Source organism: Gymnoscopelus braueri (assembly GCF_963280865.1).
Source record: "Gymnoscopelus braueri genome assembly, chromosome: 12".
In the NCBI taxonomy this organism is placed as follows: Eukaryota; Metazoa; Chordata; class Actinopteri; order Myctophiformes; family Myctophidae; genus Gymnoscopelus; species Gymnoscopelus braueri.
Genome location: NC_137614.1, coordinates 28,104,458 through 28,121,957, shown reverse-complemented (window position 1 = coordinate 28,121,957; position 17,500 = coordinate 28,104,458). Strand labels below are relative to the sequence as shown.

The 17,500-nt window shown below is 43.8% G+C and overlaps 1 protein-coding gene across 1 annotated transcript; it reads right to left on the bottom strand.

Annotated features, from left to right (window-relative positions):
• Positions 1 to 5,865: 5,865 nt before the first annotated feature.
• Positions 5,866 to 11,436, bottom strand: ccnq (cyclin Q). The gene is made up of 5 exons (XM_080444638.1): positions 10,931 to 11,436; positions 9,725 to 9,908; positions 8,865 to 8,997; positions 7,975 to 8,193; positions 5,866 to 6,911 (listed from the first exon to the last, which is right to left on the bottom strand). Exons 1-5 carry the CDS (start codon positions 11,052 to 11,054, stop codon positions 6,822 to 6,824), a joined length of 750 nt encoding a protein of 249 aa, XP_080300764.1. The 5' UTR covers positions 11,055 to 11,436; the 3' UTR covers positions 5,866 to 6,821.
• Between the last annotated feature and the right edge of the window lie 6,064 nt (positions 11,437 to 17,500).

Sequence of the window (17,500 nt, the reverse complement as noted above, 5' to 3'; positions counted from 1 at the left end):
GCGCGAGCGCGCGTGCACAGACACACTCACACAAACACACACACACACACACACACACAAACGGATATCAAGCCACTGAACTACAGGCCTAGTAGTACAAAATGCAGACACTCACATGTGAAGTTCCCATAGGAGTGTGCATCCATGCAAGAGCAGACAGAGAGCAACAGTGCCTTTTCAACACAAAACGACCTTTCCTGGTCACCTTCAGACGTGCCTGAGCTTCATCCCTCCTCCTCATCCCTACCACATGCACGCACCCACGCACGCACGCACACACCAACGAAAGAAGATTGAGCTATGCAACAGTGGGCTACTTGTACTACAGTGACGTGCACGAGGGAGAGAGAGAGAGAGAGAGAGAGAGAGAGAGAGAGAGAGAGAGAGAGAGAGAGAGCGCTCCGTAGCGTGCGCCACTTCCTTCCCCTCTGTTCCTCCGCAAGGTTACTGGCCCGGCCACCACGGGCCTGCTGTACCCGCCTCACACCCTCCCTGAGTCCGACTGTCTCGCAGGACCCCCGGGCAAAGATCTTCACCAGATAGGCCTAAACCGATCTAATAGTAGGTTAGCCTATATCCCCCCTGGCTCAATGCTGCATGCCTGCAGGCACTGCTTACCGTACTCTTATAGAGCGATAGGCAAATCATACCCACTAAGTGGGCTAGTAGGCTTCATACCGGTTCCCAGGAAAGCCACGCAACAACTGGGGTAATATGTTGCTCACTGAAAACGTTGGACTGCAGTCCCATGAATGGACGTCTCCCAGTAGCCACAGGACACCATGGATGCATAGGTGGAAATATAAATGAACCAATTAATGGATGGATGGATGATGGACAGCCTATAGCCTAATGCAATCATTAGCTTTTCACTCTCTCGCACGCACGCACGCACGCACGCATGCACCCTCACATGCATGCACACAATCCTAATGTATGGCAGTTTGCTAGGCTACGGTATTAGGTACCTGCATTATGAAAACTATCTGATTAAGGCCTGTCAATTCTATAATATCTCACTGATAGTGTCGTTTATTTTGTATCCAAACTAAAGCTACCATCCTGGTGGAAAAAAACGGCACACGGGGGTAAATAGCAGTCACGCACGCGGACACGCACCAACTCACCGATTCACCATACAGGCCGAGCTCAAGGACATAAGCGCGCCGGGGAGGCAGAATCCCGTTAATCTGCGTGCATGATGCCCACAGACCGACTGGCAGATGAGAGCTTTGATTGGCGTCCAGTCAGTGTTATTAGAGTCGTGAAAGATGGACTGCGATGTTGCTGGTGAATATATTCCGCTCCGCGGTCACCTGATGGCTGCCTGCCTGCCTGGCGGAATTCTGACTGCAGCGGCGAGGAGAGAGAGAGCGAGGATGCGCCGGCGTTTAAACACCTCCAAGGCGGCGGGACAGGCTGATGCCTGCTGGTGATGGCGGGCGGTCAGTGAGAGCAGTTTAATTTGACCGAACTACTAGGGGAAAAGAAACGCCGCTGCTGCGCGAGGAGAGGCTCATGCGACATATATATTTTTTAAAACCTTTTTTTTTTTAAGGGGGGTGGGGGGTGGGGGGGGGGGCGCGTTGAGCCGCTGCGAGAGCCCGAGCGCACACAGGAGCTCGGGTCGCAGCATCCGCGATGAGAGGAACCAAGCGCGGATACAGAGAGAGGAGAGCGGTTGGGGGGGGGGGGGTGGTTAGGGGGCACCGCTGCTCCATCCATCATCAAACCCCTCCTCCTCCTCCTCCTCCTCTCCTCCACTCGGCTGCGTGATGACGTAGCGGGCACAGTCAGTGCGGAATGGAGAACCGAAAGCTTTGTGAAAGCGGGAAGTTCTTGTTCTTTTCCCAGGTTGAAATCACAACAACCCGCGATGACGGGCTATTCTCTGGGCTCTGCATATAATACAGGGCGGCCGCTAGTGACGTTAATTCGTATGATTTAACTCCTAGCTCGAGGTGAAACCCAGTGTCAACTAAGGGCACACAAGCAGCTTGCCAGCTGGCTGATGATGGACGGAACAGTAGAGGCCCAGGGCGCTGGCCATGGTCCTGAAAGTAGTTATTACACTGTCCATGGCCCTGAACCTACACTGTCTGTGGTCCTGAACCTACACTGTCCATGGTCCTGAACATACACTGTCTGTGGTTCTGAACCTACACTGTCTGTGGTCCTTAACATAGGCACTGTCCATGGTCCTGACCTGAACATACACTGTCCGTGGTTCTGAACCTACACTGTCTGTGGTCCTGAACCTACACTGTCTGTCTGTGGTCCTGTACCTACACTGTCTGTCTCTGGTCCTGAACCTACAGTGTCTGTGGTCCTGAACCTATACTGTCCATGGTCCTGAAAATATAAGCTATAGCTCTTTTCTCTTTTAGCTGGGAGGGAATTCATGGAGATTGACAAGTTTTAGGTATGCAGAAACTTCAAATTTCAGAGGGGTCAGTATGGATACAAAAGGGTTTTCAATGGATTCTGTTACCACTGGGCATGCTAAATAGCATTCTAAAAATCTAGGGAAATCTAACTTCTAGAAAGGCATCATTTTCAAAATGGCATCCACATGGCTGCCAGGAGCTTAAAATGGCTACATCTAAATTACTATTCAACCTGGAAAGGTGGTTTTGGTGTCTAACCCTAAGCTTTAGGGCTCACGGAATGTGACTGAATCAGTGAAATTACCATCAGTTAGTTATTCATTTCCAAATCCAAGATGGCATCCCAAGGTGATTACTCAAAAACAACAAATTAACCTTTCTTATTTTACATATTGTATTGTATTGACAACGAACACAATAACTCACATTTAATGAAGTCAAGTATTAAAATGGTAAAACATTTTTGCAAGCATACAGCATTATGTTGCTTACTTACAAAATTACTTAAATAACCACAAACTCGTCAAGTAATCCAGTTAAAGGCACTTGCTGTGTTATACAGTCACTATTTATCGTCATTATCTGACTCCTCTGGAAATAACTTATGTGGATTGTCACATTCCTCAAGTTGACACAGTCCACAGACAGTAGTACATGGTAGTCCATATCTTCTACAAGAGCAGTGGAGTGTCAATGAATGACCTTCAAGAGACTGTCTCGAGCAGCATTCATTCTTGACATACAGTAAGTGGGATGAATCGATTGTCCTGCAGGTTCCACCCCTAGTTCATGGCATCCATACCCTCTTCTTTTCCCATCTAGACCATGATCTGGAAGTATGCTTTAAGTTTGGCAGCAGATTGGGGGTAGACGTTCAGGTAAAAGCGATGAAGCTGAGACAACCTTCTTGCTGAAGGTATTATATTGCATTGTTCTGAGGGAATCTGTGCACTTTCCACCAAAGAGGACAGCCATTACTTGGCACCCACGGTCATCAATCACCTCTGTGGTCTTGTTTGGGACGGAGAACGCATTGGGAACTGAACCTTGGACCTTCTGTTTCTCAGGTGGCCTCTCTGCCCATTCAGCTATGGCCGCTCACAAGACCGAAGGAAAGGGTCTCCTTTTATCAGAGAAGTCGTGTCCAAAGTCCAAAGATGATGGCAGTTTTAATATGACATCAACCATGTAAAACCGATTGTGACATGAATCGCAAGCACACACACACACACACACACACACACACACACACACACACACACACACACACACACACACACACACACACACAGAGAGAGAGAAAGAGAGCGAAAGACTTTGTTGCTGGTTAAAGCATATTCTGGAAAACACACTTACTGTTGCCTAAAATATGTCTGTTCTGATTTAATTAATTGGCTTGGTTAGAGGAAAACTTAAATGAGACACTGGACACTTAAGTGGATGTGTGTATGCACTATGTCTCCCTATAGCGAATGTATCTTACCTCTCCCTATAATCTCCCTGGTTATGGAGATTATATCTGGACAAGCATGTGCTTGTATGTGGGTTATTCTCATGTTGTTTTACACGTAAGACACCCAGAACAAACACAAATGCAAGTGATATAATCTGTGAATAGCCTATAAGAGCATCTCCCCAGGTGAACTCCTCCATGGAGGATTTCTTTCAGCTTGATGTGATAATAACATCTTGGAATGCTTGGGATTTTAATGCTGTCAAAGGCAGCTCTAATGCAGTAACATGTATATATTCAGGGCAGCAACCTGACAGTGATGCATAGGGTCTTTGATGTTTCTCTGCAAACCTTCAATTATTAGTGTCTCTCTCTCTCTCTCTCTCATGGTTTCTTTCACATCATCCAATGGACACCCCGCACGACCCCCAAACAAACACATAATAGACTATGACTCTTTCCCTCCCAACACGTCTGCTCCTGTGTTCGTGTGCATTAGGCAGGCACAAGAGCATTTACGAACACCTGGTTCACATCTAATAGCTCCCAGGCAGTGGGGCTCCACATGCTTTTATCTGTCCAAGGGCACTCAGCTCAACCACTGAGGACCTGATACAGCATTTTATCATTTCAATGTCAACACGACATACGCACTTTCTCTCTCTCTCCCTCCCTCTCTTCACTCACACACACACACACACACACACGCACGCACAGACGTGTATTATTTTGTGAAGTCTCATGGCTTCCTCTTGACGCACAGAGTTAAGTGGTTGCAAAGCTGTGTAAGCAGATGAAAGGCATGCAGTGAAGAGATGATCACAGCGGGACAGAGTTCTGAAGTGTTGAGGGCTAATCAATCTTCATCGTAAAACCACGTCACTCACTGAAAACAACAGATTTCCAACTGAAAGGCGTCACACACAATCTGTTTGGAGAGAACCATCTTTCTCCCTCCCTATGCATCTTTGCTCCTAACCCCACTTTTGTCCGCCCCAAACTCCAACCGCCCCCAAATCCATCCATCTCGCTTCTTCCCTCCCTCTCTGACTTCTTCTCTGCCTACCTTCCCATCTGCTGGTTTATTCATGGAGTCTGGCTGAACATGCACCTTCTTCATTATTAATATAACATTAGGGAGACAGAGAATGAGGGAGGAGTGAGAGAGAGGAGAGGTAGACAGGTAGGAGGGGAGAGACGGAGCCCAGTGGAGGTAGAGAAGAGAGGAGGGAGTGACAATGGGGAGAGGGAGACAGGACAAGGAAAAGAAAGGGAGGCAGAGAGAGAGGGAAGTAAAAGGGATAGAAAGTAGGAATGGGTGAAGCAATCCACTGGACTGTTTTTAGTTTTTTAGTAGTGTTTGGACTGTATCGAATACTGTAGCGAAGCTTGTCAATTTCTTAGATGTTTATGTTTTTATTAGAAGTCTCTTCTTTGTCTGTATTTCTGATGAGCTGCTTTTAAAACTTCCCCTTGGGGATGAATAAAGTACCTGCCTAAGCAGATGGTGAGAGAAGAGTGAAGGATGCAAATTAGAGAACAGGAAAGGAGAGGATAGAGCAGAGCAAGAAGTAGAGAAGAACGAAGAGAAAGAATTAGAGTGAATAAATTGGAGTTAAAAGTAGGCTAGAGAGAGACAGAGAGCTGACAGGCGCTGGGGGTGAGAGTAGGAAGAGTGACAGATGACACAGGGAAGGATGTGACAGAGAGAATAATACTGTATGACATGTTGGTACAGGAATGCAAGCAATGTCGCTGATCTCACGAACAGAGTAAGATGGATGGATATAGACAGTGGGAGTTAGACACAAACAGTATGTAGCACACCAAAAATGTCCAGTGTTAGTTTAACCACTTTAGCACATTTCCAAAGAAAGACGAAAATAGTGGAGGAAAAAAGCAGATCTACAAGCTCTCAATGCATTGTGATGCGACATGTTGTGATGGTGTAGAATCTATACCGTACGCTGGATTGACTATTTCTATCAGTATTGTATATAGAACATGCAAACATACTCCAGTCAATTTAACCCTTTTTAATGTATTTATTTTTACCATAAAAAAAGAAACAAACCACATAAAAAAAAGGCACAAAAAAGACAAACTAAAGCTTTCAAAAAACACATCCTCAAAAAGAAGGAATATGTTTTCAATTTTCTGTATCTGGGATGAGTAATGGCACTGATAGTTGTGTTTATATTTAATAACAAAATCATTACACAGCTTGGGTTAAACACACATGTAAAACTGTAAAACATGTTCGAAAAACATAACATTTCCATCTGTTTTAACTCATTGAGTGCCATTCACGTGTTTCACGTGTTTTACCGCTATGGTGCAACGTGCCAATCACGTGTTTCACGTGTTTTTGAAAAAAACTAAAAAAAAACAAAAAAAATGTTACTTTGAAAAAAATATATTAAAAAATCGCACTGGCCAGAAATAGCTCAGTGAGTTAAGACCTTTACCTACAGAATATTGACATTATGATTAATAGAGTGGAATTTCAATTGGTAAAAAAATCATCACTTGAACCTTGCAAGTGAACAGTGGGAAACAATTACCTCTGTCTAATGTATAACACTAACAGTGATCATACAGCATTTCACAAAACATCACCACACAGGGCTGGGCAGATTCAGTGAAATGTCTCCTCAGGGTGGAGAGAAATGGTACCGCCGTAACAGCTCACTGACTTGAGCCTTATTTATACGGAGTTGCGACACTGATGCGCAACTAAGTATAACTCAGGCTTTACTGGGGCAACATCACTCTCTCACACGTATACATGTATGCAGGCATACATATGCATGCTGCACACAAATACACAGGCATGTACATATGACATATGTGTGCACAGACAGCACACTTGAGCATAAATACACGTGCATGCACACCATTAGACACACAGTAGAGTCACACTGACGGTAATGAACTAAATCCCATTGGTCCCCTGTGGGCTGGTGTAATAGGTATGTCCTTCAGATACACTTGGCCTCCATGTCGTAGAGCCGGAGAAGGTCTGAGATCACAGCATCGATGTCTGCTTTAGTCATATCCTCACACAGCACCTGCACATACACAAAAAGATGCAAATCTTGCTAATGTTTGTAACCAATACCCTGTCATAATTTACCTGTCATCAACCTTTAACCGATAAGCTTATGAATGGGATCCCAGGTAAAGAAATATATATTTTACCGTATAAAATTAGCTTCTGCATTGGGAAATGAGTGTGCACAAAGTACTGATATAGTAAATAAAAAAAGTATCCATACCTTTTTGTATACGGTAGTTGTATTATATTGCAACACTACTGTGTGGTTGTCACAAAATCCAAGACTTGTCTCATGGCACACATCTTGGGAAACACTTGGCCGAAACGGATGCACTGCAAGTTTTTTTTTTTATATATATTTTATCCCACGATTTTTGTAACTAATTTCATAAATGAATTCACCCAGTGCCAATGCCTAAGCTGTAATTCTGGGCACTGCTCTCCCTCTGCCAGCCTGGGGAGAGCCCTGAACTGAGCTCATGCTTCCTTCAATGCATGAGAAGTGAGCAGGCCGCTTCTTATCACCTGACAGGGGAGAGTTCCCCCGGTAGGACGTAGTGCGTGGAAGGAGCACGTTATTCCAACCAGTTCCTTTCCCCTCCATCAGGCGCCCGGCTGACCAGTGGGAGGCAGTATAGAGACCAGGATTACTGCATGTTTTATGTGAGGGTACCTACCCTAGGCGACACGGGGAGAACATGCAAACTCCACACAGAAAGGCCCTTTCACCAACCCCACCTAGGGTATGGGCACTAATGACGCGAAGGAGAAAACACAGGCCCAGCGCCGACAGCGTCCCCGAAAGGAATCGAACACAGGACCTTCTAGCTGTGAGGCAACAGCGCTACCGACTGCGCCACCGTGCCCCTTAAAAAAAAATTGTCAAACAATTTGTCTCCACCTCAAAAATATTTTGGACACTTTGTATGTGAAAATCTAATCAAATATGTCCTGTTTAATAACAGAAATATATTTGATTGACTATTATCTTATACTCAAATGCCCATGCTTAGCAACCACCCCCCACCCCCAAATTCAAACACACACACACACACACACAGACACACACACATTACCTGCCACCACTCCTTCTCCCCTACAGGCAGCTCCACCCCGTAGCTGTTCAGAGCTAGGTACAGCGTTGCTATGGCGATGTGTTGGGGTGCATGGTTGATGCACATGGGACCGTGATAACAGTCTCTCAGCAACGCCCAGGCAGTCTCCGCAACAGGGGTTCGAGACCAGGCATGGCGATTCACCAGTGACCACACGGATGACAAGTAGTGTAGTAGATACTGCAGAGACAGAACATTATACATGTACATTATATTATATGATTACACACGCTACCGCTTGTTAGTAGAATTTATAACTTTAATTTGTTAAGTGGGCTGTTTCAAGTCATCAGGGTAAGCCATATGAGTTCTCTGATGCTGTTGAGGCAGACAATGTCAGCAATCAGGGTAGACTGACTACATTGAAAGTGTCATTGTGGCTATGGAGAAGCCTTTTCTGGGATGCCATTTACAGTTGAGCAGTTGTGATAGTCGTCTCATTGTATGATGCAAAGAGCATGCTTGATAACTCAACTGCTACACGCACGCACACTTTTTCCAAAGCCATGTCTTACAACATCATCCAGAAAAGGTTTGGTTTGGGGCGCAAACCAGGTTAGGGCGCATGCCACACAGGCTCTAATGCCTGACAAGCGAGTCCCTGGTTCAATTCCCGGGCTCGTCAGACCATTTGCTGTATGTCATTCCCTGACTCTCTCTCCTTGTTTCTTGTCTATCCCCTGCACTATCAATAAAGGCAAGAGAAGCCCCCAAAATCGAATGCAATACACACCACCGGTAGTCTGCAAATTTAAATGAACGCCAATAAAAACTGTTTACACACACAGAAAGCACACATACAGGCAGCAATAGAGAAAACATTATGTACACACACACACACACACACACACCTTGTGCGGGTGTTGAAAGGCGACATGAAAGTTGAGTTGCCGGAGGATGAGCAGCTCACACTGTACCACACTGTCCTTTAGCTCCCAGAAGTCCTTGTCACATTCCAGTGGAGAACTACCACTATTGAAATACCTGGGAGGTGAGACGAGACAAAGTGAGAGGGTGGGAGAGAAAGAGACACCGATTGAGTGAGCGCGTTACGGAAAGGAAGGGAAAAAAAGAGGACGGTACAGGTAGTAGTAAAAGGGACAGGGAGACTATGTCAGGCGATGCAATATATGACAAAACCAAACACATGAGGCAGCAGTATGTTCTCCAACAAAACATGTGAAACTTTAAAGTGTTGATTTTGACAGCAAATTTAGATTTTGTTTTAGTCATAGTCTTTTAAATAAAATTCCATTTATATTTTAGTCATCTGAAATGTTTTAGTCTTTGTCTAGTTTTAGTCGACTAAATCTACAGTTGATTTAGTCGACTGAAATGTATTTTGGCAGGCCTTGTAGGTGTCGTAATGGCTAATTTTACACTTGTTTGCATGCTGAAAATAGCTGATCTACAAGCCCACAGAGCGTCGCAGCGCGACACGTTGTGAGCTTGTAGATCTGCTATTTTCAGAGCGCAACACCCGAGCGCAACCAAACATAAGATGACTTGTCTTTTAGTTCTACTGGATCTCCTCTCCACTAGTTCCTCACTAACATTTTAGTCTACATTTGTCGACGAAATTGTCAATATATTTAGTCTTAGTTTTAGTCATCGTACCTTAGTATTTATTTAGTTTTCGTCAGTGAAAAAAGGTAGTCGACGAACATTTTTCGTCATAGTTTCAGTCGACGAAATCAACACTGCTCGTTACCTGTGGCTGACGTTGATGATGTCTCGTGCCCTGAGGTGCTGCTCCTCCACCTTGCCGGCCAGGTAGACACAGCTCATGGCCACCAGGTACGGCTCATACACCTGCACGCTCACATGCTGGAAGAAACGGTGGTACAATACACACGCCGTGGCCACAGGGACCGAACTCATACCCAACCTCACTCCTAGAAGAGGGGAGAGAGGGCGAAGTGAGAGCATGATGATGATCTTGGCTTTTTGTTACCTGAAATGTTCGCCTGTACTCTATTAGCAGAGATTCATGACCGGTACACAGTAAAATCCTGTGTTGATTTGTCCATTTGTAACTCAAGAGAGTGTACAAATGGAACCAAATGGACCCATTCCATTTGGTGCAATAAGTGATATTATTTTGTAAAAATAAATGTTAAATAGCTCTACAGTCTGATAGTAATCACTGGTATAGTGTTTGAGCAGAAACCTTGTCGTCTCTCCAGCTCTTTCTTTAGCAAACATACATTTAGAGGGTGGGATACCAATTGTATCCAATCAGTTAAGAGAACTCATACAGGATACAGGATAAACAAGTGAAATTGGAAGTGATGACACAAAGAAATGAGCAGACACATTTGGAACTGGAACACTACAAATTTTAAGCCAATAAATGGGCATTCTTCCCTGATTGGATGAAATCGGCAAACCCACCTGAAAATGTATTTTCTGTTCATTAAAAGGTTGGAGAGATGGAGAGAGAGGCCCTACTATCAGAATAATGTAGTTAACTTTTAAACAAAAAAACGTTTTGTTATAATAAGAAAATATTGCAAAAATAATCATATTTGAACTGGGGTTGAGGCATTACATTTTGTTTGACTCGGTTCCACAGATACATATTGTGAAAATAGCAGATTGGCTATTTTCACAATTTTTACTTCAGTTCTTTCTTATATTATTTGACAATTTGGCAATGTTTGACCAGTTTTAATAGTATACTTTGTTGATTACTTTACTTTTTGCAGTAATGGTCTTTCTTCATTGTAGTTTTTTTGTAGGCATTAAACATGTCTTAAAAGTCCTTAAATTGTCACTTCACTGTCATCTGGGGACCCTCCCAAGATCATGTGGGGAGTGGGACCCCGACCCACAGGTTGAGTGTCCCACTTACCACTTACTAAGACTACCTTTACATTATCAGGGGATTTGTGTATTAAAAGGCAGGTTACCTTACCCGTCTCCATGATGAACCGACACACGCGAAAGTGCGTCTTGGTGTCTCTGGAGAGGTCGGTCTCTGCTTCCCCGGCGGACACCCTCCTGTCCGGGGGGCGAGAGGATGACGATGGCCCCTCCATGGTTCGCGGAAGGTGGAGGAACCGAACTGGATTCACTATAGGCTACTACACGCTTTTGTGAAGGTGCTCCCAGACGACTTGGAAGAATCTAAGAAGAATGGAGCTAGAGACTGGGGACGTGTAGGCGTCTCATCTGCACCATGCTGCACACAAACCTCCAGGACATCCCACCTGTACCACTGTACACCACGCTGCTCTCTAAAGTCTCTCTGAAAATGTAGATTATGGGCCAAAAAATATACAATAAAAACACCAACTAGGCTTTAGTAAACTATTTATGTTTACCAAGATGCAGTAACTCTTTTGATAACAACGTGCCTCAGTTTTCTCCAACCGATAACTTGTTCCGTTGTTTGTTGTGACTTTTGCAGACGTGCATTGACCAGTGTTGCCATATTTTGTGAGAGAAATAAGCAACTACCAGGTCTATGAAAACAAGCCCAGAAGAAGCGACACTGATCTACAAGCTCACAACGCATTGCGATGCGACACGTTGTGAGCTTGTAGATCTGCTATTTGCAAAACAAATGTTGAAATAAAATGTGGAATATTTTTTGAAACATTCTAACACAAATAGGCTACATATTAATTTGGGGGTCCATGACATGAAAATATTTGAGAACCACTGGTTTAAATAATAATTTCAAAATTAGGAAACAAGCCCAAATAAGCAACTACACGTTAGAAACAAGCCCAAAAAACCGCAACCACCAATTTTTTACAAGCAACTTTACAGAAAAAGAAGCCCACAGTCGCTTATAATAAGCCGACATGGCAACGCTGGCACTGACTTACTTACTTCCGCCAACACATTCTTCCTCTGGCCGACCTGCCCTGCAGCTTCAAGTACCTGAGAACTATGTACTGCCATCTAGCGTCTCCCCGATATACAGATTCTATTAAAATAAAATAAAAATGTGATAATCTATGTGCTCACTTCTTACTAATTCAAAGCCCCCACAATTCAATTTACATTGGAAACTTCTTAAGCCACCATAAAGCTGAGCTTTTATCTGTTTTTACTTTTAAAACGAACTCACTTGAGCATTGGGAGTTTCTGTTGTTGCTATGCAACGAATCAACATAACAGACAAGGTAGCCGATTTTCGGGTGACCGACAGACATAACAGATAGTAGGTGCACGTCATGCAGAGATAATCGCCAAGATGTCATCCAGTTACTCAGCAAACCAGGTAAATATTTAAAAAATAATCTTAAAAAAGTAACAAAAATAGCACCTATCATTACTGTTGTAGCTCAGCCACTTGTTCCCACTTTTTGTATTCACAGTACGAAAGTGCCTTCAGCTCGCAGAAGCTGCAGAATTGGTGTGTGTCTAAACAACTCAAAGAGGTATAGTTGAGCTGCAGAATTGGTGTGAAGTGCATGTGTTTAAACTTGATTGATTGATTGAATACTTTATTAGCAGTTTGGGAAAAAAAGTACAGTTCAATAAAGGTCTGTTAAGAGGATTTTAAACCCAAGAAAGCCTATGGCTTGTTTACATTGGGGTCCTTTGTACTAAACACAAGAGGTATTGTTGACGTTAAATCAGCATCAATGTTGTAAAGGTCTCCTTTTTTAATGTGTGTGTGTGTGTGTGTGTGTGTGTGTGTGTGTGTGTGTGTGTGTGTGTGTGTGTGTGTGTGTGTGTGTGTGTGTGTGTGTGCGTGCGTGCGTGCGTGCGTGCGTGCGTGCGTGCGCATGCACGTGCAGAGGCCTAATGCAGTAGAGGGTCGCACCACGTTTATTGCCAATGATAGAGGACATCTGCTCCCAGAAATGACCAAGGTGAATGCACATCACAAATATCCTCTCTATCTCTTAGTGTCTGCAATTGTTATGACTGAAAGTGCTCTCTCTCTGTGTGTGTGTGTGTGTGTGTGTGTGTGTGTGTGTGTGTGCGTGCGTGCGTGTGTGTGTGTGTGTGTGTGTGTGTGTGTGTGTGTGTGTGTGTGTGTGTGTGTGTGTGTGTGTGTGTGTGTGTGTGTGTGTGTGTGTGTGTGTGTGTGTGTGTGTGTGTGTGTGTGCGTGTGTGTGTGCGCGCGTGTTTTGCGGGACAGAAGGGCAGTTCATGGCCAGAGTTCAAGGGGACCTGGGACCTGCCAGCTCGCCTCCCTGCATGCAGCATCAACCCCACCAGCCGATCTACAGAGGGCTGTAGAAGACTTGGGGCCTGGGGCCTGGACCCACAGCGCACCTCCAGCTCGCAGCCACACAGAGGCAGCAAAAACACAGCCAGACTGCAGGCTATCAACAAACAGGTTTGTTATCTGAAATTTTACAGTGAGATGACATGGAATTCACTTTCCAGGTACATACACCCACACACAAACACATACCATACATATCGTTTTAATACTGGAAAACTAGCATTCAACTATATTTGTCCCCTCATACTTAATAAAGGGTGATTTATACTTAGTGACACGTGCACCAAAAATAGCAGATCTACAAGCTCACAACTCGTTGCAGTGCACATTGTGTGAGGTTGCAGATCAGCTATTTTGGTGCACGACACCAAGTATAACTCAGGCTTCAGTGTCCAACGTGTGAATCATTTTGTCTCCACTCTTCTCTCAGGTCAATGGGGACTTGCAGCAAGACGGTGCTGCACCGTCATCCCGACCACCAAGCAGACACACACCCGCTCTTACTGCAGCACCACCAGGAACGCAAAACCACGCTCCTACCGAAGGACAGGGACCTAGCAACCAAAGTCAGCTCTCCCAGGCAGCTGAAGAAGGACCAGTCACTCAACCCATTGAAGAGAAGCCAGCCCCTCTGGCTATGGGAGACGAAAGGCCAGTGACACACTGCTTCCAGGTGGGAGGTGAGCATTCGGGTGACAGGCCAGCTACTCGACCTGCTAGTGCCGAGGAGAGACCAGTAACTGGTCTGGCAAGACCAATGAGCCAGGTGTCAGGGAGATCCATGGCAAGCCGACGTGCACCCTCCTGCAACCCCAGACAAAGGAGCGCCCAGTTGGACAACTGAGAGCTTTTGTTCTTTCTTTATCTACAACTCAAAGTTCAAACATACATGCGCGCACACACACACACACACACACACACACACACACACACACACACACACACACACACACATGTGTGTGTAAGGAATAATCTATAACTCTCTTTCACTCATGGTATCACATTGATCTCTGAAGAAAATCATACTTCATTGTGAGCTGAATACGTTTTTATAGAATACTTGCATCATTAAATGTCATTAAAAGAATGAGCGGTACTTTCTCCTGAATGTTTATTCACAATTCTTATATAATAAATCAGGAGTTTATACGGTCTTTCTACAATCCCAGAAAGTGTGAACACTCATATCTATTTAAACATATCTATTTATCATTATTTAAACAAAACAGCTTTATCTTTATGACGTTGGATTTCATAGAGTGACATCAGCCGCCCTTGATCAACATTGCTCAACCCTTGACCACACTATGCGTTTCCCAGGCAGCTTTTGTTACTGTATTTACAGTCTCGATGCTAATCTCCCTAACATAACTTTATCATTGCTTATGTGAGAAAAGATAAGCCTCAACCTTTCCCAAAAACTATGCTAAACCTGAAAAACCTGAAGAATCTGTTTTGATCAATCTTGTTCTTGTTCTGATCGTCCTTACTAGGCTTACTAGGAAAAATCCTGCAGGGGCAGGACTTTCCAGGGAAGAAGGGAAGCTCAGTCTTGTCTGTGCTGAGTTTGAGGTTGTGGGAAGCCATCCACTGACTGTGTCAAATGTTGCAGATTAAGGTTAAGAAAGATGAGGGCTGAGGAGTAGGAGGCAGCCTGGGCATAATGGAGTGCCTCTGTGACTACAAGAAGAGCTGTTTCAGTGTAATGGGATCGCTTGAATCTGTCAATCAAGAGATGGAGAGAGAGCTGGTTATAAAACAACTCATTCAAGAGTTTTGAAAAGAAAGCAAAGGAGTGATACCGGTCTGTTGTTCTTGACGTCTGAGGGGTCACGAGTCAGTTTCTTGAGGAGTGGAGTAACTGCTGACTTAAAGGCAGATGGGATCCTGAAGTTATGGATGTATTTATGGGAGATGGAGGAGGGGAAGGGGTCTAGAGCAGGGGTTCTGAAGACCCTAATGATTAAAATGTTTTGCTCAGTAGTAATACATGTTTTAATTGCAGTTTAAAATGTAGAGTACACATGTAGTGAACAATTACTATACTAACAATAACTCATCTGTCTCACTTTAGACAATAGGGACTCTAACACCTCTATTACAATTGTTACGACCTGGCTCATAGGCCATAACAAAAAGGAGTAAGACACAGCTTTTAAAAGTGCACAAAGCAATATTTATTTACAATATAAACAATAACTGAAAGTTACTACAGAACAAAATAAGCTACCATAGTTATGTAGACGATACACACATCTACATAACAATTATAATCAGAGGACTATGGTCCGCGCGCACACTGGGAACGAATCGGTCCCCTTCGGTTCTAAAATGCCCTCTGCGTCCCTGCCCAATAGTCTCATTTTGGGCATGAGATCTATTTAGCCACTGCCTTGAGATTTCAGTTCCTTAGTTTATTTATTTTTCTCAGTTCTGCTGGAAATGTCTATAGTCAAATGGTTTGTCCGCAAGTGTTTTTCCATGTTCCCTTTCTTCACCATCAGGTTGCTTCCTGCAGACCCTGAAAACAGCAGTCATCGGCGCCACTCTTAAAAATAAATAAATAACCGAGACACATCACTGTTAAACAATTACAGGCCCATATCAAAACTCCCAGTTCTAAGTAAAATAATTGAAAAAGCTTTATTTCAACAACTGAACAGCTTCTTAAAGGTCCTATGACATCGCCCGAAAATATCATGTGTTATACTGTACGTCACGTGGTCTCTATGAAAACAGTTTGAAAACCGCGAGACGTACAGTGGTTCTGCTGATCTGTCCTCTCGCACTGTGACTGCATGAAACAGACCAGGACAAATGAGGAAGTGACTTCTACATAATTTGTGTTTTATTTGTAAATATGGTTATTAAAAAAATATATTCCCCTTCGAATCTGTCAACTGTTGTGGGTGTCAACTGGGGTGACACACAGCAAAGGTCATCGGGAACGGGAGTCGAACCCACGACACACTGTCAGTCTGGCATTACAGCCTAGGGTGCCTGGACCGTCACACTACGGCCCAGGCCTGAGAATAACTTCTTAACACTAAAAGATGGCCTCGATATCTTTACAGTCAGGTTTTCGACCACACTGAGACTGCTCTTGTCAAAGTTTTCAATGACATCCACTTAAATACAGACAGTGGCAATCTATTACTAGATCTCAGTGCTGCATTTGACACGGTCGACCACAATATAGTAGCCTACTAGACAGATTGAAAAACTGGGTGGGACTTTCCAGCACAGTACTAAACTGGTTTTAATCATATTTAGAGAACAGAGACTATTATGTATCTATCGCTAACACATCTGTGTGGACAAAAATCACATGCGGTGTTCCGCAAGGATCCATTCTAGGGTCCCTAGTGTTCAATATCTACATGCTCCCACTAGCTCAGATTATGGAAAACAACAAAATAAGCTACCATAGTTATGTAGACGATACACACATCTACAATACCATTATCATCAGAGGACTATGGTCCAATACAAACACTGAGTAAATGCATTGAACAAATCAATGATTGGATGTGCCATAATTTTCTTCCAATCAGTAATGTTAAAAACCTCTTGGTGTATGTATGGTACACAAATACATATGGCTGAGATTTCAGTTCCTTATTCATTTTTCTCAGTTCTCTGTTTGCTGGAAAGGTCTAGTCAAATGATTTGTGGTTTGTGTCAGAAAGTGTCTTTCCATGTTACATTTCTTCACTATCGAAGATAATTTGTTGTATAGGCAACTATGTCTTTTGTCTCATGACGTCTGTTCCCAAACTCACTCTACTGATGAAAAATAGTAGTAGCTTAATAAACAGCCTCAGGTAACACACCATTGATATGCTGCCAGGGTTAATCCATGTTTTAATTCACACTGCCACACTCGTTTGTTGGGGTTCACTTTCAAACCAGCAAACCTGAGCATGGTTGGACAGTGGACAATATGGATGCATGTTTTTGTCAGGGTTTTCAAATTGCTCCACAATGGACGAGCTAAACTAAACTTTTCTGTTTGTCAAGGTACTGTAGTCTCAAGAGTTGTGGTTTCCGTTAAGGTGAACAAGTATTCGATATTGATGAGAAAGTCTTAGACAATGCATAGGTGTGATGTAAGGTATGCCAGTGGAATGATGGAAAAATAGTAAGTACTCTTGTGAGTCAAAACAGATACGTATGATGAGTTATCAATGAAGGGCATGACAGGATTTAAAGGGATCCAGTTTCACAACTAGTGAGCCCTAGTTGTGAATGTGAACACACCATTTTTTCACTTAATTTTGATCAGATGTGAGC

Bases quoted from the DNA above. Each gene is read 5' to 3' on its own strand.
- ccnq (XM_080444638.1), bottom strand. From the start codon at position 11,054: ATGGAGGGGCCATCGTCATCCTCTCGCCCCCCGGACAGGAGGGTGTCC. The intron at 8,194-8,864 runs GTGTGTGTGTGT...CTGTCTCTGCAG, and splicing joins CCTTTCAACACCCGCACAAG to TATCTACTACACTACTTGTC. The intron at 6,912-7,974 runs GTAATGTGTGTG...GTGTATGTGCAG, and splicing joins GGGAGAAGGAGTGGTGGCAG to GTGCTGTGTGAGGATATGAC.